Source organism: Leucopleurus acutus (assembly GCF_964270905.1).
Source record: "Leucopleurus acutus genome assembly, chromosome: 2".
Taxonomy (NCBI): domain Eukaryota; kingdom Metazoa; phylum Chordata; class Mammalia; order Artiodactyla; family Delphinidae; genus Leucopleurus; species Leucopleurus acutus.
Window position 1 is genome coordinate 95078115 of NC_139143.1, and position 26116 is coordinate 95104230.

Genomic DNA, 26116 nt, shown 5'->3' on the forward strand with positions numbered 1-26116 from the left:
CTGCCACATCTTTCTATTATGGCCCTGAGGGCGTGATTGGACACGAGGTTGCTGGATGTCCCAGAGTAGCGCTCCACCAGAGTCAGCCTTCTCCATGGGACTCGGGGACAGAACTCCACCAAATCCTGGGTCTGCTGTGGTCACCTGCCATCTCAGAGAATTGTCCAGACCTGGGCAACCCCAGCCTCCTCACCCGTGAAGAGTGGAAAGAATGTGTTTACCTGATCTCCCTCATCCACATGCCGTTCCTGATTACCCTAGTGGGTGAAGAGAGAAATAAAAATTAGCATGTTTATCCCACTTTTAAATTCATTTAATGAGAACTCATTTACCCTCTCCCAATTTAAATTCGTAGTAATGCCATAACCTTTCGGAGCTGATTATTACCCACGTCTTCCCAGATCTTTCTGCTAAAGAGGCTTTCCCTCCAAATGCTTCTGAGCCCCCTTGGAACTTGACAATTTGTCAGGCAGTCAACAAATTCCGGTGATCCCACACTGCTGCACGGGCCCGGTGGGTGCTAGGTGCTCTCCCGGTGAAGGGAGGGGAAAGAATCAAGTCTCCTCTCTTTGGTGGTGTCTTCAGTTCCATTAATTTGCCTTCCAGACTTTTGCTCCTTCACTTACCAGTGACCCTTCCCTGTGTCCCATTTCCCACCCGGGGGGCCAATCAGGGACTCACTGGTTCTCCGCTCTCTCCTCCTGTCTCCAGGGGTCGCTGAACTAACTCTCAAGCTGGTGTGCGCGGTGGCGGAGCAGTGGCCGCCCAAGAGCTGGAGTCACCATGGCGGCCGGAGTCGCAGCCTGGCTGCCTTTCGCGCGGGCTGCGGCCATCGGGTGGATGCCGGTGGCCAACTGCCCCATGCCCCTTGCCCCGGCAGACAAGAACAAGCGGCAGGATGAACTGATCGTCCTCAACGTGAGCGGGCGGAGGTTCCAGACGTGGCGGACCACGCTGGAGCGCTACCCGGACACACTGCTGGGCAGCACGGAGAAGGAGTTCTTCTTCAACGAGGACACCAAGGAGTACTTCTTCGACCGGGACCCAGAAGTGTTCCGCTGCGTCCTCAACTTCTATCGCACAGGCAAGCTGCACTACCCCCGCTACGAGTGCATCTCCGCCTACGATGACGAGCTGGCTTTCTATGGCATCCTGCCCGAGATCATTGGCGACTGCTGTTACGAGGAGTACAAGGACCGCAAGAGGGAGAACGCCGAGCGGCTCATGGACGACAACGACTCCGAGAACAACCAGGAGTCCATGCCCTCCCTCAGCTTCCGCCAGACCATGTGGCGGGCCTTCGAGAACCCGCACACCAGCACACTGGCCTTGGTCTTCTACTACGTGACTGGCTTCTTCATTGCCGTCTCGGTCATCACCAACGTGGTGGAGACGGTGCCGTGTGGCACGGTGCCTGGGAGCAAGGAGCTGCCGTGTGGCGAGCGCTACTCGGTGGCCTTCTTTTGTCTGGACACCGCCTGCGTCATGATCTTCACGGTGGAGTACCTCCTCCGGCTCTTCGCGGCGCCCAGCCGCTACCGCTTCATCCGCAGCGTGATGAGCATCATCGACGTGGTGGCCATCATGCCCTACTACATCGGCCTGGTAATGACCAACAATGAGGACGTGTCGGGCGCCTTCGTCACGCTTCGGGTCTTCCGCGTCTTCAGGATCTTCAAGTTCTCCCGCCACTCCCAGGGCTTGCGGATCCTGGGCTACACCCTGAAGAGCTGTGCCTCTGAGCTCGGCTTCCTCCTCTTCTCTCTCACCATGGCCATCATCATCTTTGCCACTGTGATGTTTTATGCCGAGAAGGGCTCCTCCGCCAGCAAGTTCACGAGCATCCCCGCCTCTTTTTGGTACACCATCGTCACCATGACCACACTGGGGTAAGTCCTGCTCTGTTGGACTGGAGAAGGGCGGAGGTTGGATTGACGATGACGCTTTGGATGGTATCAGGATTGGGCAGAGGAGGATGGAGTCGCTTCTCCAAGTTGTAGGAGCCAGGGAAGCCCCTCATCAGAAGAGGAAGGCACATGAATGATTTGTTTGGGGAGGACAGAAGTCTCGGAGTTGAGTTTTCTTTTCGCGGGGGGCATGTATTTTACAAAACATGGAAAATTAAATCCCCGTTTATGTTTTTCAGCCATGCCTTCTGTGTATGTGTGTGTGGTGAGGGAGAGGTGAGTGGTGATGCTGCATGCTTATATGCATCTTGTGCTTGCAAGGGCTGCCTTGAGGAGAAAAACAGCGTAGCAGGAAGGAAGAAGACAGTGCGCAGTTCAGCGAGTGTTGTCAGGAGGGTACAGGTTTCCATTAACAGAAGACACCTAGAACGCTCTTTGGGGATCCTTCCTGCATTTCTCCTTTGTCGTGTATTTGCAGGCTGTTTTCTCTTTCGCCTTTTCTTCTCTGCTGCCACAGATGTTCAAGGGTTCAGTAGCTCTGAACAGACTTTCTCTAAGGGACTCTGAACTTGGGTTTTCTGCAAAGTGGGGCACATGGTTTGTTTTTTTCTCACGGAAGGAACAGCAGTCTTGCTTTCTCAGCCTGACTCTGTGATGGAATGAGCTGGCCTTCCTGGGCAGTTGTGAGGTGGTCTGAATGGATCATGTGGTCAGACACAGTGGCAGCGATATCATCAGAGGGAGGGAGAGGCGCTCAGCGAGGTCACAGGTGACTGTCTCTTCCATCTCCCCGAGGTCCCCTCTGCAGCTGAGGTCACCAAAATGTATTTGCGGTACTGGGATGTGAAGATTTCCATCAGAGGATGGGGGGTGAGGAAGCAGATTACAATCTTCACCCTAACGGGATTAGGGCCAATGAAGGCAGCTTTACGGAGACGTGTATTTCTTAGGGGTTGCTGCTTCAGCCGTTGCAACTCGTTGAGGCTAATGCAGAACCCCTTCATGATTCACGTGCTGGGTCTATATTTGCTTAGGCCAGGAAGCGTTATATTGCTGATGGAGAATTCATGAAGCTTTTTATTTGGTGTTTGACAATTCGGTTCGTGGCGTCCTGGTGATTTGATTTTGTTTTTTCCTGGCTGAAACCCTGTGGCACTGGTATCGGTTTTTCCATAGTGCTGCATGTGCTTGTTGGGAATGACTGAGCAGGTGATGGGACCTTTTCAAATGATTACATTTGTCATTCTGCCACATGGGAGGGAGTAGCAAGGGGGAGGGCGTGGGGTGTCACTGTCCACGATGGGGGCATTCCATTCACCTCTGTCTGTCTGACAGAGGCCACCCTGCCCCTTCCTCCCTTTCCAACACACACGCAGCCTCCAAATAGCTGCTCCCAGCCAGATGGGCAAGAAAGTCTGGTCCTTTGACCTTGCCTCTCTTGGCTCAGGGGGCGGATGTGGCTTCCTGGCACAGTGGAATATTTAGGGATTAAAATGGGCTAGAGAGCTGGCCACGTGTCAGGAGAAGGAGGCACATTTGCTGCTTCTGTGCTAACCTGGCCATCCCTTCGCTTTCCTGAAAGGGACCGCTCCCACGGCCAGGACCTCCATGGCCGCGCTCTGACATGGCTCTGACTGTCCAGCGCCCTCAAGTGCCCCTTGGTGGGACTCATGACACCAGAGTGATGCCTCAGGACCACCATGGGGAGAAAACAGGACAGATGGATGGGTGTCATCCATGGGATGGGGGATGTGGGACCGTTTCAGAGGAGATCAGTGGAAACTTCAGTGACCACCTGCCCATTACATTTTATTAGTGTAACAGCGTATGTGTGTCTACTGTGTGTCAGCAGTGTGCTGAGCACTTTGCATACGTTATCTCTTTAAGTCTTCACAATAGCCTTGCAAGGTAGGAAAAACTCTATACAACTTTGAAGATGCAGCAGGCGAGGCTCAGAGAGGTTAAGTAAATACCTGTAATCACATAGCTGCTAAGGGGTGGTGCTGCTTTGCAAACACCAGTCTGGCTGTCTCCAGGACCCTTTCTGTTCTCGTTCCCCCCTCTACTTGTTTCCGTACCATCAGGGCCCGTGGGTGGAAATCAGCCCTTCAGAGTTATTTTGTTTTATTATGGCCTCAGGGTGTCATAGTCTATTCTAGTCATATCACTATTGAAGAAAGAAAGCATCAGTGCAGTGAGTACTACAGACACCTCACTCGGCACACAGGGAATTTATAAATAAAACATTTCCTTCTGGCCAGTTTAAGTTCTGCCTTGGAAATCCATGGCTGCTTTCATGGCAAAATCCAGTGTTTTAATGTCATTGGGGAGACCAGTGATTTCCTTTCGCCTTCACTCTGTAGAATCAAGGTCGAGTCCAATGTCAGGGGGTGGACAGTCATGGCCTCACATTTATTTTCGGGAATGCGGAGGGGCAAAGCAAGAAGACTCTGCCAGAGACTGAGACAAAGAGGAAGGGCAGGACACCTGCGTGGGAAGAAGCACGCTCCCCCTGACTGTGGGCACCGTGGACTCCTCACCCTTCCCTTCCCCGTGCATCAAGACGTCTAGCCTCGGCGAGGAAAGACTCACGGGCCAGAACAAGAAAAGAAGCCTTTTAGTTATATCTTCCTTAACCTCAGTTAAGTAACGGGAATGCAGGCTTTTTCTTCTCTTCCACCCTGGCTGGTGTCGCCCAGTGCTGGATTGGGCTGCTTTGCCTTTGACCTGAGTTGTCGGTGGGAACCATCACCAGGCTCACTGCTCGGCTATACACAGCAGGTGTTTGGCAAAACACTGTTAAATGGATGGGTCAGTGCGAACGGGGCTCCTTTTCCATTTGCTTGGTCTGATACTGTTCTCAGTTCCTTCCAGACCCACCTGTCCTCTCTCTAGGGTGGACCCAAGATTTGGGTCTGCCCCAGCCCTGGCCCCAGGGAGAGAGGACGGCAGCCTTCACCTGGTGTGTGGTCCCCCCGACTGGGGTGCTCTGCTGCATTGTGGGGGTCTTCTTGCCCTTACTGGAGGTCTTACCCACCAGACCCTGGAAACCTTTCCTCTCCTCGGCTGCTTTCTGTCCTGAGCTCATTTACTGGCTAGTTGTAAGCTTGTTCGGCCACTCCAGAAAGCCTGTCTTTTGCTTACTCTTCACTGGCATTGGAGCCCCAAGTGGCTGTGCAATACCAAGGGCCAGTGTTCTGCCGCATTCCATGTTCTGTCCGGTTGCTTCCAACAATTCCCAGCAGACTTCTAGTTCTTCCAGGCTCCAGACCCTCCCCGCCCAAACCTCCCCTTGCTTCCTATTTCCAGTCCGGAGAGACTGTCTTGAGTTCCTTTGCAGAGCAGGGCTGACTGACTGGCCGAGGGCTGATGTGCCGAGTGAAGGAGTTCGCTCTTCCTGGCTCTGGTTGCCATCTCTGCCTGCTTTCCCAGGATCCGCTGATGAGTTACTCAGGTGTCCTCCAGGGAGGGATCTCCTGGAGCCAATTATTCCTATTTATTTAATTTCTCAAAATATCTTAAGCACACAGAACAATAACAGCCCAGCTGCCATCAACGCTTGAGGATGGCTTTCGTTTGCCACCTCCTTTGCTGGTGGGAAAGACACCTGTGCCCAGCCCAGGGTTCCCTTGTGCCCCCTTGACAGCTGAGCTCCCAAATTCACCATTAAAGGATTAATTTCCGTGCTCATAATGGATGCTATAAATAAAATAAATCGTCAGTTATCTCAGTTAACAGAGGGAAGGGATAATACAGAACTCCCAATATTAAATAAGACCAGCACATCTAGTTTGGGAATGTATTATATGGCATAGACTTCTTCAAAGCAGATTTCCCCTCTTCATTTTATTTGACTTTGGTTGGCATCACCATTGGGCGGACTGCCTGAGCCGGTCCGTGGGTGAAGCTCACGTGGGGCGTGGGGAAGAGGGGAGGAAGGCTTTGTGAGCAAGCATCCGCAGGGCCATGGAGGACCAGCTCCAGGCCTGGATGGGGTGAGGCCGCTCTTGGATAGCTTAGGGAGGGGGAGTTGGACCTGGGAAGGGCAGGGAGCGGCAGAGCAGTAGAGCAGCATCGCTCCTGATGAGGTGGCCCGCTGCTGCCCAAGTTGGCTTGGCTATGTAATTGAGACCGGCAGCCTGTCTTCACCCCGTGTCCTGAGATGAGAGAGCTTTTGACAGTGTCCAAAAATCACTTTAACGGGCTTCCCTGGTGGCGCAGTGGTTGAGAGTCCGCCTGCCGATGCAGGGGGCACGGGTTCGTGCCCCGGTCCGGGAGGATCCCACATGCCGCGGAGCTGCTGGGCCCGTGAGCCATGGCCGCTGAGCCTGTGGGTCTGGAGCCTGTGCTCCGCAACGGGAGAGGCCACAACAGTGAGAGGCCCGCGTACCACACACACACACACAAAAATCACTTTAACGAAAACAATCGATTTTTACTTCTTCCAAGCAAAAGCAGCCTCCAGGTTTTTTTTGCTCCAGGGATTTGCATTTCCCTTTAAAGCCTAATTCTGGAAGGGTCCTGCCTGAGGTTTCCGGAGACTGGGAGCCGGGCCTTGGAGAGCAATACAGGCACTCCACAGAGTGGGGTACTTGATCAGGCTTCCCCAGTGGAGACAACCAGAGGTGTGGTTTTGTTAACCCTTCAGTTCCTGAAATTCTGGCTGCACCCTCATCCACTGCCTCTGGGGGGCCTACCAACCCTCCTCCCACCTTCCAAATGCCTGGGTGTGGGACACTGGCCAAACGGTGCCCACCTTTGATGGTGGGGTGCCCAGGGAGATCTGATCAGAGTGCACTTACTGGGAATAAATGACCTCAGGGTCTTTTCTTGGTTTGACATTTCTTTTTTTTTTTTTTTTTTTTTGCGGTTCGCAGGCCTCTCACTGTTGTGGCCCCTCCCGTTGCGGAGCACAGGCTCCAGACGCGCAGGCTCAGCGGCCATGGCTCACGGGCCCAGCCGCTCCGCGGCATGTGGGATCCTCCCGGACCGGGGCACGAACCCGTGTCCCCTGCATCGGCAGGCGGACTCTCAACCACTGCGCCACCAGGGAAGCCCCGGTTTGACATTTCTTAACCAACAGTTTTCTGGTGCTAAAATTCCTGAGTAGAAACCTGCATCACAACAAGGAATCATTCATTCATTCAACATTTACTGAGTGCCTACTGTGTACCGGGCAGCATGGTAGGCTCTGAGAATACACAGGCACTATGATGGCATGTCAGCCCTACATAAGGTGCAGACAAAATGAACTGAATGAGACTCAGTTCTCTTCCTTTGAACCAAAACAAGAGAGGGTGGGGAGAGCAGTAGACCAAGGATCAGAAAAGAGGCTTTTACTCACACTCTTCCCATCACCCAGAGGCTACCCCTCACTCTGCTCTGTGTGTAGCTAACCCCCGTCCTCCTTCGAGACAGCCCACATCGTCTCCTCCAGGAGACCTTCCCAGCCCTCCAGGAGCTCCGTGCCCCTCCTCCCGCCTCCCACTGCAGCCTCTGCATACCTCTGTCTTGCCGGTTGCCACATTTTATTAACTTTATTTGTTTATGTGTCTTTCCCCCAGGATATGAGCTCCTCAAGGGCAGGTCTCTGTTCCAAAGATCATGGTATGATCCATGCCTAGCACAGGGTCTGATATTGGGCCTCAATATATATCTGTTCAACCAAACAGGTTTGTACCCCAGCTCACCCGTCTTCAGTTTTCTCACCTGTTAACCATCTCCTGCCCATTGTGAGAACCAATGAAAGTGCTATCTGAATGTTGGTTATATGGTCATGTCCGACAGGATATTTGTGGGTGGGTGGAGATGGGGAGACAAAGCAGAGCGTTCTCTGGTTCTGACGTCAGCCTAGCAGAGTTGGGGCTTTCTTGCAAGGGAAGTTTAAGCCTTTGTCTTTCACTATTGGCTACTTGGCCAGGCTTCCCACTGCAGACTCTGGAGCAGGGAGGAGCACAAAGAGAGCCATAGATAAGCCCCCCTACCCATGAAGTATCCCTCCATTCGATTATTTGAGTAGCTACTGGGCTCTGGGGATACAGCATCAAAGAAAACAACCCCTGATCCAGTGGAGCTTACATTCTAGTGGAGGAAAACAGACAGTAAATAGAAAAAATATATACATACATACATGTATCCTATCAGACAGCAATTCATGCTGCAGAGAAAAATAAAGCATGATGTGAGAAACTGGGGCTGCTGAGTGTGAGACGGGGTAGAGCAAGGGAGAGTTGCTATTTTAGATGAGGAGGTTAAGACAGGCCTCTCAGATAAGGTTACATTTGAGCAGAGATCTGAAGGAATGTGGATTTCTTGGGGAAGAGCATTGCAGGCAGAGGGAACAGCAAATGCAAAGGCCATTAGGCAGGAGGGGCCTTGGTGCACTATTCTTAGAAGGGCAAGAAGGCACTTATGGTCCAGCCCCAAGAGCAGGTAGCGGGAAGCAGCTCATGCAGGGCCCTTAGGATCACCTCAAGGACTTGGCCCTTTGCCTTTCACTAATCTGCTTAGAATGGGAAGCCACTGGAGAGTTTTGAGTAGACCTGACTCATGTCTTAAAAGGATCACTCTGGGTACTGGGTAGTGAATATATTGTACGGGAGAAGCTACCGCAATAATCCGGGCAGGAGATGATGGTGGCTGGGATCTAGGGTGGTGGTGGCAGTGGAGAGGGGAGAAGGGAGAGATTCCGCATTTATTTGAAGGTAGAGGCCACAGGACACACATGCTGGTCCTGCTGTCAGCCTGCCAGCTGAAAGCTTCACCAGCTCCCATGGCAGAGAACTGGCCTGAAGACACATTCCTAAAGACCTCCACCGCTGGGAGAAACATTTCACAAGAAGAGGCCTCAAGGGCCTGCAGGATAGCTCCCAGACTCTGGCACAGAACGGACAAGCCCCATAGGCCGAGCTGGAGCATGGCCAGCTGAGAGCAGGGCTGGACTGGACTGGCGGTCAGTGGGAGCATCTGCACCTGATTGAGGTTGTCTCCAACCCAGGCAGAATTTCCCTATAGCACCTGCCAAGGGCTGGGCACCACCATGCGGGGACGATCTTGGCTCAGAAACTGAAAGGGAGAGGCCAGTCTCAGAGTCAGCGGCTGTGGTAGCTGCCGGCACAGAGGGGCAAGCGGAGGGCTTCAGGGCTACGGAGGAGGGAGAGATGAATTCCCACGGGTGGGATGTGAGCTTTGACGTTCTTCACACCAGAGTCACCACATTAGATTGCTCTTCCGATCCAACAGTTCAGATTGCTGCAATTTTCGGAAAGGGATTTCCACGCTGATGCCCATTTCACAGCTCTCTTTGGAATCTTTGAAAATCAATCTCTCTCTCTCTCTCTCTCTCTCTGTTTGGTTTTGTTTGGGTTTCCCTCTTTAAACATACCCATAAACACAAACATGATCCTTCCTGAGGAGCAGCAATTATTCTGCCTGAAAATAGTGTAAATAAAAGGCATCCTGGCCCTCCGTCTCCCCAGGGGAGGGGCAGAACCCCTTGGTAACTACATGAGGATTTTTGTCTCTCTCGCCCAGGTGGGAGCGCCTGTCCCAGGCCACGCAGGGCCCTTGGCCACATGCCATCATGGCTGGGAGCTACTCCCAGGCAAGGAGAGGAGCAGAGACTTCTCTGTGAGTCCCCCCATGCTCTGTCCTCAGACAGGTGGTCCCCTCCAGGAAGCTGACACTCTAGTCACATCTTAAGTGTTCATCCTTTGTGATGACCAAGTCAGTTTTTCTTTCCTGGGAAGTGGGGACCAGGCCCTTAGCAATCTCTTTTGGAAGGAGTGTATAGTAGTGAATTCAAACCAACCTTGAATGGGAACTTGTTTGTGACGAGGAGGAAGGGTTACCATGATGCCTTCAAGAACCCATAGTTCTCGACCAAAAGGCTCATGTACTGTGGCCTCCAGGTCAAGGCCAGTGCGCCTGCCTCTGTCCAGACTGCTTTTCTCAGACCAGAATGTAGGCCTCTTCTCCCCAGCCCCAGCTCTCTCCACCCAGCTCAATGCAAATGATGGGTTGGTGGGAAGGGGCTTGCTGGGGAGGGAAGATAACTCAGCCTTTGCTGACCATGGTTGGATAGAGGGAGATTGCATCTAGCTCACGTAATCATATTCTGGGTGTCAGGACTCGAATGAATGTCATTAAACTGAATCAGAAAAATCGTTTTAATATAAGTGCCACCTCACACACAAGCTAGTTGATGGAGAAATGGATGGGGCTGGGGACGCCTCCTTTGTAATGTGATGCCGTAAAATCCCATCACCTTCATTATTTCCCACCGAGCCAACACATCATAATGCCCGTGAGCGGCAGAACAGCTTGAATTTAATATACAGAAAGTCCAATCAAACAATAAATGGATGGAACTATATAAAGAAACCATTTTCTGGGAGGCTGGCTCCATTCTCTGGGATTCAGCTCCCTGACACATGAAATGTGCATCAATTTTCCCCAACTAATGCAGCTGCTGAATCACCACATTTGATATTTGTTTGCTTCAGAAGGAGAAGAGGGGAACTTTCTCCCCTACATTATCTAGCTATCAATGCAAAATTGCAAATCTCACTTTCTTTGATTTGCATCCAGTGGTTCCCGGTGGCACAGCAAGGCACCCTCCTGTTACCAGCAAGACTGGAAGCACAGCCCTCCCTCCATCCCAGAACCTTACTCGGTCCCAGGGGCACTTTGTCATCATCTTTAAACAAAATCCAACTCTGGACCCAGAGTGGGCTGTTGGGGGGCTGGGACGTCTCTACCCTTGCAATCATCTGAAAGAAACTGGCCAAACCCTGGGCCATGCTGACAAACCCAAGTTCCTGTGATGCCCTAATCGTCCAGTCTTGCCTTCAAGGTTGTATAGAGCAGATGTTTCCTTCTGGAAACATCTCCCACCAGCACAGTCCTCCATCTCCCCTTCCATCCCTGTTACCCAGCCAGTTATTGAGAGGCTGTAAACGCAAATAGCAACCCGATCAGCCAAACAAAATTAAAAAGGCAAATCAGCTCCTTAAAAATCATCCAGTACACGTCAAAGACTGATGGAAATCATGTTTTTATGCTTCTGGTGTGGGATTCTCTCCAACGCTGTTTTTCCAACGGGATGGATAACTGAGAGTTAACCATAATTACAGACTTATAGCTGCTGAGAAGTATCATTAGTTTATTTTTACTTCTTCCTGGTCACGCATATTTAAACAGGAAAAAAAAAAGAACCTTAGGAGGATTCAACTAAACTGAATGATATCAAAACCATGGACAGCATAAATCTCGATTCAGTTCAACAAACATTACTGAGCACCTAGTATCTGTGAAGCACCCTATTAGGCAGTGTTGAGGATACCAAAATAAATGAGACTGAGACCGAGTTGTAAACTCCCAAGAAGTTTACAATATAGCAGGGGATTGGAGTATGTTTCTGACTGTACAGGAGAGAATGGGGCATGTGTTGAAATGATCAAGAAGTGTTTGGCACAGAAGAAAAGCTTAATAAGTATTTGTTGATGAACAAATGATTGGCTTCGTGGAAAGGTGAAGTTTCAGCTGGACTGACAGCAGTGGGCAGGACAATGAGCTTGCCTGTGGGTCTGTGGTGTTTGCAGGCAACCCTGGGTGTCCTTGAAGTGGCCGGCAGGCAGGTGGAAATGTGGGTCTGAAGCTGAGCAAGGGAGAAGGGGGCTAAAGCCGCAGGTTTCGAAATCATCAGCTGAAGCAGGAGAAATAGATGCGATTGCCCAGGAAAACATGAAAGGAAGGAAGACGAGAGGGCCTGGGGCACACTTCCTGCCCCAGGCCCTGCTTCTCTGGCACCTGCCCCCTTTAGGAGTGGTGGTACCACCTGTGAGCAGTTTTGCCGATGCTTCCGTTCAGCCTCTCTCTTTGGCCCATGGAAGTTCCCTTTCACACTGGGTTTCTGCTGGAACTAAAAGGTCATATTGGTTTCCTGAGTAAAACAAGGTTTTCTTTTTAGTCTCCTACCATGATAATTAAATAAACAGCACCGACCCAGGAAATCGAAATTGGTTTATGGGCTTTGCTAAAAAATAATAAGAACAGGATCCTTACATTGGCATGTGGATGGGAGATGGGGTCTAAATGGTCACAGACCAACAAACGTCCCTTACCTGGCCAAGGGGGATGTTGACTCCGAGTGGTGCAGCCTCCATGGGTGACACTGTCTGGCCTTGCAGTGCCAGACCCCCAGGGCAGAGTTTCCAGGCACTGCAGACACTGCTTGTCCCACCCATTCCCTCCTTCTTCTTAGAGAGAAACATCAGATGCACTCCTGGCGTCACTGGGTGTGTCCTCTGGCCTGCCGCCTCTTGGAGACATCTCTCTTGGGCCCTTGGTAAGCACCCGGGGAAAGCGATGGTTCAGTAATTCAGCAAATTTGCATTGGGCTGTCTTTGTGAGCACGGCATAGTCCTGGTTGCGAGGAGGGGCTACAAAAAAAGAAAGGGGACGAGGACTAAATCCTAGGAGGCGGGAGTTAGGTTCCCTTCCTATATATGAGAAGACTGAGACGTTGAGAGTGTAGGCCACTGGCCCGAGCTCCCACGGTATAGTAGCATTACCAGATTCAAGGTCTTCTGACTCCTTCGGAGCCCGCTGCTTCATAAGAAGCTTCAGTCTAGTAACAGGGGTGACTTGTGTGCACACAGAGCTATATTTCTGGGTTCAACAAGCTAAGAGGTATGAGTAAAGGGCAGAAAAGTGTGAGGGAAAGGTGGAGGAGGCAGGAACCAGGGAAGGCTTCTTGGAGGAGGTGGCATTTCAGCTGGTCCTTGGAAGCTTGTGGTGGAAAAGTTCAGTGTGTTCCTTCATTTGATCATTTATCGAACAAATATTGTGAGTCTCCACATGCCAGGCAGTGTGCTGGGGCTGAGGCTGTATTCACGAACAGAACAGGCAAATTCTCAGGAGCAGCAAACAATAGTCAAATGAATGTATGAACTGAGAATGAAACGTTGAAGTAAAAACCAGGAAAAAAAGAGATGAGCCTGGTAAGGGGAGAGAGAATGAGGCCATCAGCCTGACCCCAGGGAGAGGTGAGGGGTCCCAACACGAGGGTAGAGGAGCAGTGACTCTAGCCTCTCCTGAAGTGAAAGCTGTGTCCACAGTTGATTAGGAGCTGGTGAGAGGCTGGCCCCAGGACAGAAATGATGATTCAAGAGCTGTGTTTGAGTCCCTTTAGGGTTGTTATCCAGAAGGTGAGGAGATGAAAATGAGTAACAATAGATTCACCCTGACACGTGAGAGACCACTGTCCCTCATCATCAACAACAACAACAATAATCATAGCTAATATTATCAAGCTTTTATGATGTTCCAGGTATGGTGCTAACTATAAGTCATTTACATGGGCTTCCTCATTTAACCCTCCTGATAACCTCCCCTTAACCACAGGAGAGCGAGATTACTGTTATCTGTGTTCTGTCCCTGAGAAAATCGAGACCTGCTCTCTGGTGAACGGAGAAGCTGGGTTTCAGACCTGAGCTGCTCTGACCAGCGTCTGCTCTTAACCTATCACTAACCACCCAGATTTCCATCGGAGAGGCGTTCGAGACCTCTCCCTCCCCAGGCTCTGTCTTGGGCAGCGGGAGGAAGACACAGAGTCCCCAGCGTCCTAATGTCCCAGCACCAAAGAGCCTTGGGCCTGCTGGCAAAGGTCATAAGGGTGAAGAGTGGACACAGGATGGTGACGAAGGAGAGATGAGAGTCGCAGAGATGGGGCCAGCGGGATCGAGGGGATCCAGGCTGGTCTGAACCAACAGAGACAGGAACAGCGCATGCACGGGCAGGGGGTGAGTTCATCAACAGGCAAGGAGCATACTGGTGGGAAGGAGGGAAGACAAAAAAAGAAGGAGGTGGGAAATTTTAGTGTTGCAGCAGAGTCTGTGCAAAAGAAGAAATATGTAGGGGAGAGGGAAAGTTGTAAATATGCATACTGTGTAAATTTCCTATGTGAGTATCTCAGAATAAAAGTCTAAAAGTTTTGGGGCTTCCCTGGTGGCGCAGTGGTTGAGAGTCCGCCTGCCGATGCAGGGGACACGGGTTCGTGCCCCGGTCCGGGAGGATCCCACATGCCGCGGAGCGGCTAGGCCCGTGAGCCATGGCCGCTGGGCCTGCGTGTCTGGAGCCTGTGCTCCGCAACGGGAGAGGCCACAACAGTGAGAGGCCCGCGTACCGCCAAAAAAAAAAAAAAAAAAATGTCTAAAAGTCTCACGCCATCTCCCTCTCTGTGGAGATTCTGGTGCCTGGTGCCTTTGTTGACCACGTCCTACGTCTGGAAGTTGGCAGCATTCCCTCTCTCCCACCGCAGACCTTGGGGCATAACTCAGCCTTTCAGCTGGCCACCTCTGCAGCCCACTAGAGAGATCACAGCTCAGCGCAGCGGGGAGCTGGGGTCCAGTCCTCACAGTTTTGGAATGGAAGGAATCAGCGCTGTTAGGGGAACCTGTCAGAACCCGGTGACAGAGCGCAGGCTGCCCTGTCCTCCCGGCCCCTCACAATGATCTGTGGCCGGGAGCTGGGGCAGGTGGGGGATCGGGTGAGGAGCCTCCGGGGGCCCATCATCCCTGGGGGGTCATGGGCGCTCCCTCGCCCCCGCCGACCCTGAGGAATCACAGTACCAGGTGTGACTCTTTCTTTGTCATCTCTGACCCTCCCTACCCCCTCTGCTGGCTCATCTGATGTTGTGGTGTTGCACTCCTTCAGCCTTTTTCATGCCTTCTCTTCACCAGAGATGGAGAAGAGCAGTTTGCCATATGTGACCCTACATTTGTTTTTTGTTTTTTTTTTCTCTTCATCCCCGGCCTGTTTCTCTTCTGCCTCTAGAAGCTGCTGGACGTTTTCCCGAGATTTCTGTACCTGAGGGCTTGCATCTCTGTCTTCTGAACCAAAGCCCCCTCCCCTCTCCAGCAGAAGCGTCTCTCCAGGCTGGCAAAAGGCCATTGTGTTGATTAATAAAACATTTTCCTGCAGCCTGACAAGCAGGCTCTGAGTTTCGGCAGGGCTTAGAGAGAGATGATGAAGAGTTATACCCACCGCCAACTCCGCATACTGTGTTTGACTTTCTTAATATTTCCATATAAGGTCAGCTTCTCATCTGAGGAGCAGAGGCTGCTGTGTCCAGGCTCTGATTTAGGTGTTTATGCTGGTTCACGTGGGTTAACCGGACCCTTCTGCTGGGATTGGGCTGTATAGAGCAATAGGACTACCATTGAACTAGGAGTCAGGAGATGTGGGTTTTGGGGCCAGCTTCAGCAGGCTGTGTGATCTTGGGCAAGTCTCTCCCAGATCAAAGGAAAACTGATCGTTAGCCCAGGGGCCTGGATGATCCACAGCCTGGAGAACCAGCCCCTAGATGCTAGGGCACTGGGGACCTTCCCATTTCCATTTCTTCATCTCCAAAGAGGGCGAAGTGAAAAGAGTCCTTGGCCAGAGTGACCACCAGAAATGCAAGTCTGCAGAGGGACCTGGGAGGTTCTGCTTGGAGACTCCCCCAGAGGGCTCCAGGGTTCCCGATGAGAAGCACAGATCCAGGTCAGCAGCCCTCGGCCACACAGCATTGTGTTTAGAGAGAGCAGGGAATCATGGATTCAGGTCCCTGGATAGGCTCGATAAGCTGAATGAGGGGAAGGTACAAGACATTAACCCTGGGACGTCAGAGAGCTCCGTAAGCCCCACGAATCCTAGTTTGCTGTCCCTCTTCAGAGCTGGATTCCCTTCAACAGCCTCCCCAGCAGATGGCAACGAATCTGCCTGAACATTCAGGGATGGGAGTTTCCCCTTTTGACTGGTGCGCATTCAGTTTTGGAGAGGGTCAGTGATCACAACCCTCCTCTGTGTATGAAACCCAAGACTACTTCCTCTATGCCCCAAAATGATGACGGCTTTTGAGAACCCAGAAGATTCTGTTAGGAAATAGTTCTGGAAGGCAAGTATAATTATGATCAGGGAAGCCACTAGGGGACTTGGTGGCAAGAAGACCCTGGGCCATCTGTCCTGGCACAGACTTAGGATGACTCAGGCATCGCCCTGGCAGCTCCAAGCCCTTGGGGAGGGGTGGAGGCTTCCTGGGTGAGTCAGCTCCTTACCAGCCCCTTGGAGAGCCTGCACAGCATGGAGGGGCAGGTTTTGGAGCAAATAGAGTCCCCATCCCTTCTCTGGTCTCCCACCACCCCATCCCTACGGACACTCCACCAGGGGCTGGTTTCCTATGTGCCCCACCTCATCCCCAACTTCCTTCTTCCCTGTTATCCCGTTGGCCTATAAACGGTCCTTCCCTTCTCCACTCCCATTATTTCATAATATGAGTTCCCCAGAGGAATGCAGGGGAACCTCAATATTGCTATTAGCATCCGTGTGGGCAGCTTGGCTTGCATTACTTTGAGTTATTTGAGTGAAACCAACCATTAAGTGATCACAGAGGACTGGGGAGAGGGTGAGCCTGTGGACTCTCTCCGGCTGTGGGCATCTCACTGGCCGGCTTTCCGACGTGCAGAGAGGACGAGGATGGAAGGGCCGACTGGCGGCAGGGTGCTGGCCCTGAAGGGAAGTTTGGTTGGAAATGGGCCAGGTTAGTGAGTCCTCTCCTAGGGAGGCTTCCTCACTTCTGTCACCACCATCTGAAAGCATAGGCAGCCCTTGCTCGTCAGAGTTAAGTGCCGTGGTCCCGGTCCCAGCTCCCAGCAGAGTGCCAGGGACACAGAAGGGGCTCAGCTGTCAGGTTCTGGCCCATCGCTGTCCCTTCACGTCCTGCCCGTTCACTCAGGCAGAGTGAGAAGTACCCGCACAAGTGTGGCTCAAACAACCTGAAGGACTGGACAGTGAGTCTGGTGCAGGGGTTGTGTGTTTCACGGCATGTAGTGAGAGAGGATGTGCTCAAACTTGGGATGGGGTCTGTAGCTCTGGGACATTTCCTATCGGGATAGGGCAGAGCCGAGGGGATCATCAGATCTGTTTGACCTGGAGATATCACGGAAGAGATAGAACTTCCAGGAGTGTGTAAATCACGTGAGAAAGTTGGCTTGGATGCCTGGAAAGGGAAAGTATTCCAGGCAAACAGTGTAAGTTGGAGGAGAGACTCAGAAACAGGCTCTATGCTCATGCTGTGTGTGTGTGTGTGTGTGTGTGTGTGTGTGTGTGTGTATTGTGCGTGTGAGCGCACGCTTGTGTGCCTGAAAGCCTGCTGGCAGTGACGGGTGGGGAGGGAGGAGGGAGTTCTCAGTGTAACCCTGGGCCATTGTAGACATGGGGGAACCTCCAGGTCCTTGTTCTCTGTTTGCCATCCAGAATCCCTCCATTTTTAGAAAGTTTGCCTGCTGAAAGGTGACCCTTTCCTGCACATCAGAAGCATCATCCTGGACCAGGACTGGGGCTTCTGGTCCTTAGACGAGGCCCTCACCCACCCACAGCTTTTCCCCCAAAAGCAACTCTGTACCTGGAGAAATCCAGAGACAATTGATGGAGTTCTTGTCTCAATGAATTTGACTACCCTGGGGACCTCATATAATAGTGAAGACGTTTGATCATTAACTTTAAAAAATTGTGAAATACATCAAACATGCAAAGAAAAAAAATCTTGTCATCTTTCAAGCAGCATCTATAAAACTTCCTTATGCCCATCGATGTGAGTGCCTCTCATTGGTATGGCAGCATTATTTAATGAAACTGAAGTTATAAGGGTAACTTTATTTTAAAGGGGGAGGGTTGTGTCTTCACATAGGTGTATATATTTTCATTGTAAAAAAAACGAGTTTAAAATCTTTTTTCTTCATGTTAATTATTTAAAATTAAACCAGAGACCAGAGACCCGTTTGTTTAAAATTAAACCTGAACCAGAGCGAGTCAGCAGTCCTTGGATTTATAGTTCTGTTTACACAAAAATGTGTTGGAGGCAGTGGGGAGCACAAGCCTCCAACTGCAGATGCCAGTTTGAATCTGCTATTGCCCATTTCCTTTATTCATTCAACAAATGTTCCTGTTGTGCTGACCGTGTGTGCCTGTTCTCGGGGTGATGAAAAGCTCACCAGGCATGGTTACCAGGCACAGAAAATGAATCAGACGGACTGCAATGGCACCTATAATTATGCTCCTTGGCAGAGTTAAGGCCCACGCACTTTGGGCAATGGGGGTAAATGTGAAGGAAGCAGCCGTCTCCAGGACTTGGCACAGGGGGCTCCTCTCTCAGTAGTGGCAGTCCCACCCCATCCCAGAGAATCAGGGATGGGGTGGGACTTTTCCCAACTTTGCAAGAGCAAGAGTCTGTCCTGTTCTCAATCCTAGCCCTGTGTCCACCTCCTAATGACAGCTAGAATTTTTTTTTAATTTAATTTACTTTTTTATGCATCAGGTTCTCATTAGTTATCCATTTTATACATATTAGTGCATATATGCCAAGCCTAATCTCCCAATTCATCACACCACCATCACCACCCCCTTGCCACTTTCCCCCCTTGGTGTCCATATGTTTGCTCTCTACATCTCTGTGTCAATTTCTGCCCTGCAAACTGGTTCATCTGTACCATTTTTCTAGGTCCCACATATATGCGTTAATATATGGTATTTGTTTTTCTCTTTCTGACTTACTTCACTCTGTGTGATAGTCTCTAGATCCATCCACATCTCTACAAATGACCCAGTTTCATTCCTTTTTATGGCTGAGTAATATTCCATTGTATATATGTACCACATCTTCTTTATCCATTCGTCTCTTGATGGGCATTTAGGTTGCTTCCACGTCCTGGCTGTTGTAAATAATGCTGCAATGAATATTGGGATGCATGTTTCTTTTTGAATTATGCTTTTCTCTGGGTATATGCCCAGTATTGGGATTGCTGGGTCATATGGTAATTCTATTTTTAGTATCTTAAGGAACCTCCATACTGTTCTCCATAGTGGCTGTATCAATTTACATTCCCACCAACAGTGCAAAAGGGTTCCCTTTTCTCCACACCCTCTCCAGCATTTGTTATTTGTAGATTTTCTGATGATGCCCATTCTAACCGGTGTGAGGTGATACCTCATTGTAGTTTTGATTTGCATTTCTCTAATAATTAGTGATGTTGAGCAGCTTATCATGTGCTTTTGGCCATCTGTATATCTTCTTTGGAGAAATGTCTATTTAGGTTTCTGCCCATTTTGGGGTTGGGTTGTTTGTTTTTTTTTAATATTGACCTGCATGAGCTGTTTATATATTTTAGAGATTAATCCTTTGTCCATTGATTCGTTTGCAAATATCTTCTCCCATTCTGAGGGTTGCCTTTTCATCTTATTTATGGTTTCCTTTGCTGTGCAAAAGGTTTGAAGTTTCATTAGGTCCCATTTGTTTATTTTTGTTTTTATTTCCATTACTCTAGGAGGTGGATCAAAAAAGATGTTGCTGTGATTTATGTCAAATAGTGTTCTTCCTATGTTTTCCTCTAAGAGTTTGATAGTGTCTGGTGTACATTTAGGTATTTAATCCATTTTGAGTTTATTTCTGTCTATGGTGTTAGGGAGTGTTCTAATTTCATTCTTTTACATGTATCTGTCCAGTTTTCCCAGCACCACTTATTGAAGAGACTGTCATTTCTCCATTGTATATCCTTACCTCCTTTGTCATAGATTAGTTGACCATATGTGCGTGCGTTTATCTCTGGGCTTTCTCTCCAGTTCCATTGATCTATAATTCTGTTCTTGTGCCAGTGCCACATTGTCTTGATTACTGTAGCTTTGAAATATAGTCTGAAGTCAGGGAGTCTGATTCCTCCAGCTCCGTTTTTATCACTCAAGACTGCTTTGGCTGTTCAGGATCTTTTGTGTCTCCAATCAAATTTTAAGAATTTTTGTTCTAGTTCTGTAAAAAATGCCATTGGTAATTTGATAGGGATTGCATTGAATCTGTAGATTGCTTTGGGTAGTATAGTCATTTTCACATTATTGATTCTTCCAATCCAAGAACATGGTATATCTCTCCATCTGTTTGTATCATCTTTAATTTCTTTCATCAGTGTCTTATAGTTTTCTGCACACAGGTCTTTTGTCTCCCTAGGTAGGCTAATTCCTAGGTATTTTATTCTTTTTGTTGCAGTGGTAAATGGGAGTGTTTCCTCAATTTCTCTTTCAGATTTTTCATCATTAGTGTATAGGAATGCAAGAGACTTCTGGGCATTAATTTTGTATCCTTCAACTTTACCAAATTCAGTGATTAGCTCTAGTAGTTTTCTGGTGGCATCTTTAGGGTTCTTGATGTATAGTATCATGTCATCTGCAAACAGTGACAGTTTTACTTCTTCTTTTCCAATTTGTATTCCTTTCATTTCTTTTTCTTCTCTGATTGCCATGGCTAGGACTTCCATAATTATGTTGAATAATAGTAGTGAGAGTGGACATCCTTGTTTTCTTCCTGATCTTAGAGGAAGTGCATTCAGTTTTTCACCATTGAGAATGATATTAACTGTGGGTTTGTCGTATATGGCCTTTATTATGTTGAGGTAGTTTCCCTCTCTGCCCACTTTCTCGAGAGTTTTTATCATAAATGGGTGTTGAATTTTGTCAAAAGCTTTTTCTGCATCTATTGAGGTGATCATATGGTTTTTATTCTTCAGTTTGTTAATATGGTGTATCACATTGATTGATTTGCATATATAGAAGAATCCTTGCATCCCTGGGATAAATCCCGCTTAATCCTGGTATATGATCCTTTTAATGTGTTGTTGGATTCTGTTTGCTAGTATTTTGTTGAGGATTTTTGCATCTATATTCATGAGGGGTATTGGTCTGTAATTTTCTCTTTTTTTGTAGTATCTTTGTCTGGTTTGCGTATCAGGGTGATGTTGACCTCATAGAATGAGTTTGGGAGTCTTACTTCCTCTGCAATTTTTTGGAAGAGTTTGAGAAGGATGGGTGTTAGCTCTTCTCTAAATGTTTGATAGAATTCACCTGTGAAGCTATCTGGTCCTGGACTTTTGTTTGTTGGAAGATTTTTAATCACAATTTCAATTGTGTTACTTGTGACTGGTCTGTTTATATTTTCTATTTCTTCCTGGTTCAGTCTTGGAAGGTTACACCTTTCTAAGAATTTGTCCATTTCTTCCAGGTTGTCCATTTTAGTGGCATAGAGCTGCTTGTAGTAGTCTCTTAGAATACTTTGTATTTCTGCAGTGTCTGTTGTAACTTCTCCATTTTCATTTCTAATTTTATGGATTTGAGTTCTCTCCCTCTTTTTCTTGATGAGTCTGGCTAAAGCTTTATCAATTTTGTTTATCTTCTCAAAGAACCAGCTTTTAGTTTTATTGATCTTTGCTAGTGTTTTCTTTGTTTCTATTTCATTTATTTCTGCTCTGATCTTTATTATTTCTTTCCTTCTACTAACTTTGGGGGGTTTTGTTCTTCTTTCTCTAGTTCCTTTAGGTGTAAGGCTAGATTGTTTATTTGAGATTTTTCTTGTTTCTTGAGGTAGGCTTGTATTGCTATAAACTTCCCTCTTAGAACTGCTTTTGCTGCATCCCATAGGTTTTGGATCGTTGTGTTTTCATTGTCATTTGTCTCTAGGTATTTTTTGATTTCCTCTTTGATTTCTTCAGTGATCTCTTGGTTATTTAGTAATGTATTGTTTAGTCTCCATGTGTTTATGTTTTATACGTTTTTTTCCCTGTAATTGATTTCTAATCTCATAGCGTTGTGGTCAGAAAAGATGCTTGATATGATTTCAATTTTGTTAAATTTACTGAGGCTTGATTTGTGACCCAAGATGTGATCTATCCTGGAGAATGTTCCATGTGCACTTGAGAAGAAAGTGTAATCTGCTGTTTTTGGATGGAATGTCCTATAAATATCAATTAAATCTCTGTGGTCTATTGTGTCATTTAAGGCTTATGTTAATTTTCTGTTTGGATGATCTATCCATGGTGTAAGTGAGGTGTTAAAGTGCCCCATTATCATTGTGTTACTGTCGATTTCCTCTTTTATAGCTGTTAGCCATTGCCTTATGTATTGGGCTGCTCCTATGTTGGGTGCATATATATTTATAATTGTTATGTCTTCTTCTTGGATTGATCCCTTGATCATTATGCAGTGTCCTTCCTTGTCTCTTGTAACATTATTTATTTTAAAGTCTATTTTATCTGATATGAGTATTGCTACCCCAGCTTTCTTTTGATTTCCATTTGCATGGAATATCTTTTTCCATCCCCTCACTTTGAGTCTGTATGTGTCCCTAGGTCTGAATTGGGTCTCTTGTAGACAGCATATATATGGGTCTTGTTTTTGTATCCATTCAGCGAGCCTGTGTCTTTTGGTTGGAACATTTAATCCATTCACGTTTAAGGTAATTATTGATATGTATGTTCCTAATACCATATTCTTCATTGTTTTGGGTTTGTTTTTGTAGGTCCTTTTCTTCTTTTGTGTTTCTCAATTAGAGAAGTTCCTCTAGCATTTGTTGTAGAGCTGGTTTCGTGGTGCTGAATTCTCTTAGTTTTTGCTTGTCTGTAAAGCTTTGATTTCTCCATCAAATCTGAATGAGATCTTTGCCTGGTAGAGTAATCTTGGTTGTAGGTTCTTCCTTTTCATCACTTTAAATATGTCATGCCACTCCCTTCTGACTTGTAGAGTTTCTGCCAAGAAATCAGCTGTTAACCTTATGGGAGTTCCCTTGTATGTTATTTTTCCCTTGCTGCTTTCAATAATATTTCTTTGTCTTTAATTTTTGTCAGTTTGATTATTATGTGTCTTGGCGTGTTTCTCCTTGGATTTATCCTGTATGGGACTCTCTGCACTTCCTGGACTTGGGTGGCTATTTCCTTTCCCATGTTAGGGAAGTTTTCGACTATAATCTCTTCAAATATTTTCTCGGGTCCTTTCTCTCTCTCTTCTCCTTTTGGGACCTCTATAATTCGAATGTTGTTGCATTTAATGTTGTCCCAGAGGCCTCTTAGGCTGTCTTTATTTCTTTTCATTCTTTTTTTCTGTATTCTGCTTTGCAGCAGTTAATTCCACCAGTCTGTCTTCCAGGTCACTTATCCGTTCTTCTGCCTCAGTTATTCTGCTATTGACTCCTTCTAGTGTAGTTTTCATTTCAGTTATTGTATTGTTCATCTCTGTTTGTTTGTTCTTTAATTCTTCTAAGTCTTTGTTAAACATTTCTTGCATCTTCTCCATCTTTGCCTCCATTCTTTTTCTGAGGTCCTAGATCATCTTCACTATCATTATTCTGAATTCTTTTTCTGGAAGGTTGCCTATCTCTACTTCATTTAGTTGTTTTTCTGGGGTTTTATCTTGTTCCTTCATCTGGTACATAGCCCTCTGCCTTTTCATCTCGTCTATCTTTCTGTGAATGTGGTTTTAGCTCCACAGGCTGCAGCATTGTAGTTCTTCTTGCTTCTGCTGTCTGCCCTCTGGTGGATGAAGCTATCTAAGAGGCTTGTGCAAGTTTCCTGATGGGAGGGACTGGTGGTGGGTAGAGCTGGCTGTTGTTCTGGTGGGCAGAGCTCAGTAAAACTTTAATCCACTTGTCTTCTGATGGGTGTGGCTGGGTTCCCTTCCTGTTGGTTGTTTGGCCTGAGGTGACCCAACATTGGAGCCTACAGGCTCTTTGGTGGGGCTAATGCTGGACTCTGGGATGGCTCACACCAAGAAGTACTTCCCAGAACTTCTGCTGCCAGTGTCCTTGTCCTCATGGTGAGACACAGCCACCCCCCTGCACCGCAGGAGACCCTCTAACATTAGCAGGTAGGTCTGGTTCAGTCTTCCCTGGGGTCACTGCTCCTTAGCCTGGGTCCCGATGCACACACTACTTTGTGTGTGCCCTCCAAGAGTGGAGTCTCTGTTTCCCCCAGTCCTGTCAGAGTCCTGCAGTCAAATCCCACCAGCCTTCAAAGTCTGATTCTCTAGGAATTCCTCCTCCCATTGCCGACACCCAGGTTGGGAAGCCTGACGTGGGGCTCAGAGCCTTCACTCCAGTGGGTGGACTTCAGTGGTATAAGTGTTCTCCAGTTTGTGAGTCACCCACCCAGCAGTTATGAGATTTGATTTTATTGTGATTGCGCCCCTCCTACGGTCTCATTGTGGCTTCTCCTTTGTCTTTGGATGTGGGGTATCTTTTTTGGTGAGTTCCAGTGTCTTCCTGTCAATGACTGTTCAGCAGTTAACTGTGCTCAACAGCTAGAATTTTGACAATATAATCTTTAATTCTGTCTCAGAAAAACCCCTCTCAATTTGTGCCTCCTTCCTTGCTCCAGATTTTAGATTCTTTTCCTTTAGATCTGTTCTTCCCAGTGTGGTCACCTGGCCGTGCCTTTGACCTTGCTCCACTGGGGCTGGCCAGGCTGCTTCAGAAAGGAGGTTACTCATCAGCGGCTCTGCTCCCCCCCGCCACCTCACCTGAACGCCCTGGGGGCTGAGGAGATCTGCACCTGCCTGCGTGCAGGTAACCCATTCTTTCCCACCTGTGTACCGTGGTGCCCAGGCTGGGAAACTCTACTTTAGCATCCTTAGTTTCACCTCTCTCCACCTGGGGCCGTCGGGGTCCCAGCTGGGCCCAACACCAGTGAGGCCTTTGTGCTCTGAGCAGCCCTGTCACCCCCATCAGTCTCAACTGGCATGATGTTTCCTGGTCTTTGTTGAATGTGTCCCTAGCTCGGCCACTTTCTTAGGGTGTGACCAAACAGCAGTCTGCCTGTGAACCTCAATGTCTTGTTTTGACAAATGAGAATTGCTCTGAGGTTGAAAACCAGTGACATTTATGCAGTACCTAGGTCAGTGCCTGACATGTGTAAGTGCCCAGTATTAACCATCACCAGGGCTTGGAGGGGCTCTTCTGCACTTGGTCCTGGGCAGGGATGGCCAGATGAACAGAGCTGTCACTGGTAAACAGCGCTTGGCTCGCTGAGGAATACCAGATGGTACGCCAGCAACTCTAGCCAGGGAAACTCAGGGCAGAAGCTGCAGGGAGAATAGAAGTGGGACTGTAGCTGCCCAAGGGTTCGGCTCTGTGGGCACCACTCACACAGGCAAGGAGGGCTCTGTGGACCCCAGTGTCTTAGAAACAAGAAAGCTGAGATCACAGCCCCAGTATCGGCCAAGCAGCAGCCAGAGGGGGCCTGGAACCCGGATCACTTTCTTTCCCGGCCGATGCCCTTCCCTTCATGCCATGAGGGCTTTAGTGTCTCCCTCTGACTTCCCTTCAAATACCCATTTCCCTAGATCAGCACCCTAGCAGATTCCTGTCTGGTCTCCATGCCGAGATGCAGAGTTTCAGCGTAAGGGAGGGGGAGAGAAGATGCAGAGGAGGTGCCCAAGGCGGCAGCAAGGAGGGAGCTTGGCCGCTGCTGGCCGCTGCTGAGGCTGAGACAGGCCTTTGCAGAGGAGCCCGTGCCCCCTGCTCTAAGCAGAATTCAACCCTGGCTCTCAGACACCAACGAAACAAAAGAAAGAGTGTCTCCGTCAAGGCAGCCTCTGCCCTTCGCTCGCTTGGAGCTGCCTGGAGTGAACGAGGAAATGATTATTTATCAGGGAGTTGGTCAGGAAATTGGACACATTCAACAAAGACCAGGAAACATCGTGCCAACTGAGTCTGATGGGGGTGACGGGGCTGCTCGGAGTACAATGGCCTTGCTGGCGTGAGTGTTTGCTTTTGGAGGGGCAGCTGAGGACGCCCACTGTGTGTGTGACGAGTGCAGGTGGACAGGCCCTCTGTGGCTAGCCGAGATCCTGGCTGCCGGCCCCTGGCAGGTGGGCCAGGAAGCAGCAAAGTAGGCCGGGCTGTAGCCCAGGTCCCCGGGCAGAGCGAGCATCGCCCTCCACAGGACCTCCCTCCTCCCCAGGACAAGGCACGGGGTCCAGGCTGCCTTATCTGTGCCCCCTCCCCAGGCTCCCAGGCTAACGCCCCATTACTCTGGCGGGAAGGGGGAGGCAAGGCATGACCTGGGGGGCTTCCTTAGAGAGGGAAGCAGGAGTTTGGATGGGGTTCCCCCAATCACTCACTAACGTGCTCCACCGCTGAGGCCCCAGGCTCCCCTCGGGCTCCTCATTAAGGTATAGAGAGATGAGTGCTGATGGGAAAGTGCTCTGGAAACAGTCTGTTCTGTTCTCTCCCCGTCCGTCCCCAGGGATGTCAGCTTGTTCCCATCTTCATATGAGAAGAGGTTTGAGAGCCCGTGTCTCCCCTGGAATTGAGACAGTGTTGCATACGTGACTGTGGCATTGATGCTTCAAGCTTCTCC

The 26116-nt window shown here is 49.0% G+C and overlaps 1 protein-coding gene across 2 annotated transcripts in view; it reads left to right on the forward strand.

Moving 5' to 3' along the window:
- Positions 1 to 783: 783 nt before the first annotated feature.
- Positions 784 to 26116, forward strand: part of KCND3 (potassium voltage-gated channel subfamily D member 3) — a gene marked incomplete at both ends in the record, with an annotated part of 224814 nt that continues 199481 nt past the window's right edge. For both annotated transcript variants that reach the window (XM_082865598.1, XM_082865599.1), the window contains one exon: positions 784 to 1889. In XM_082865598.1, coding sequence (XP_082721724.1) covers positions 784 to 1889 — 1106 coding nt within the window. The remainder of the gene's footprint in view (positions 1890 to 26116) is intronic.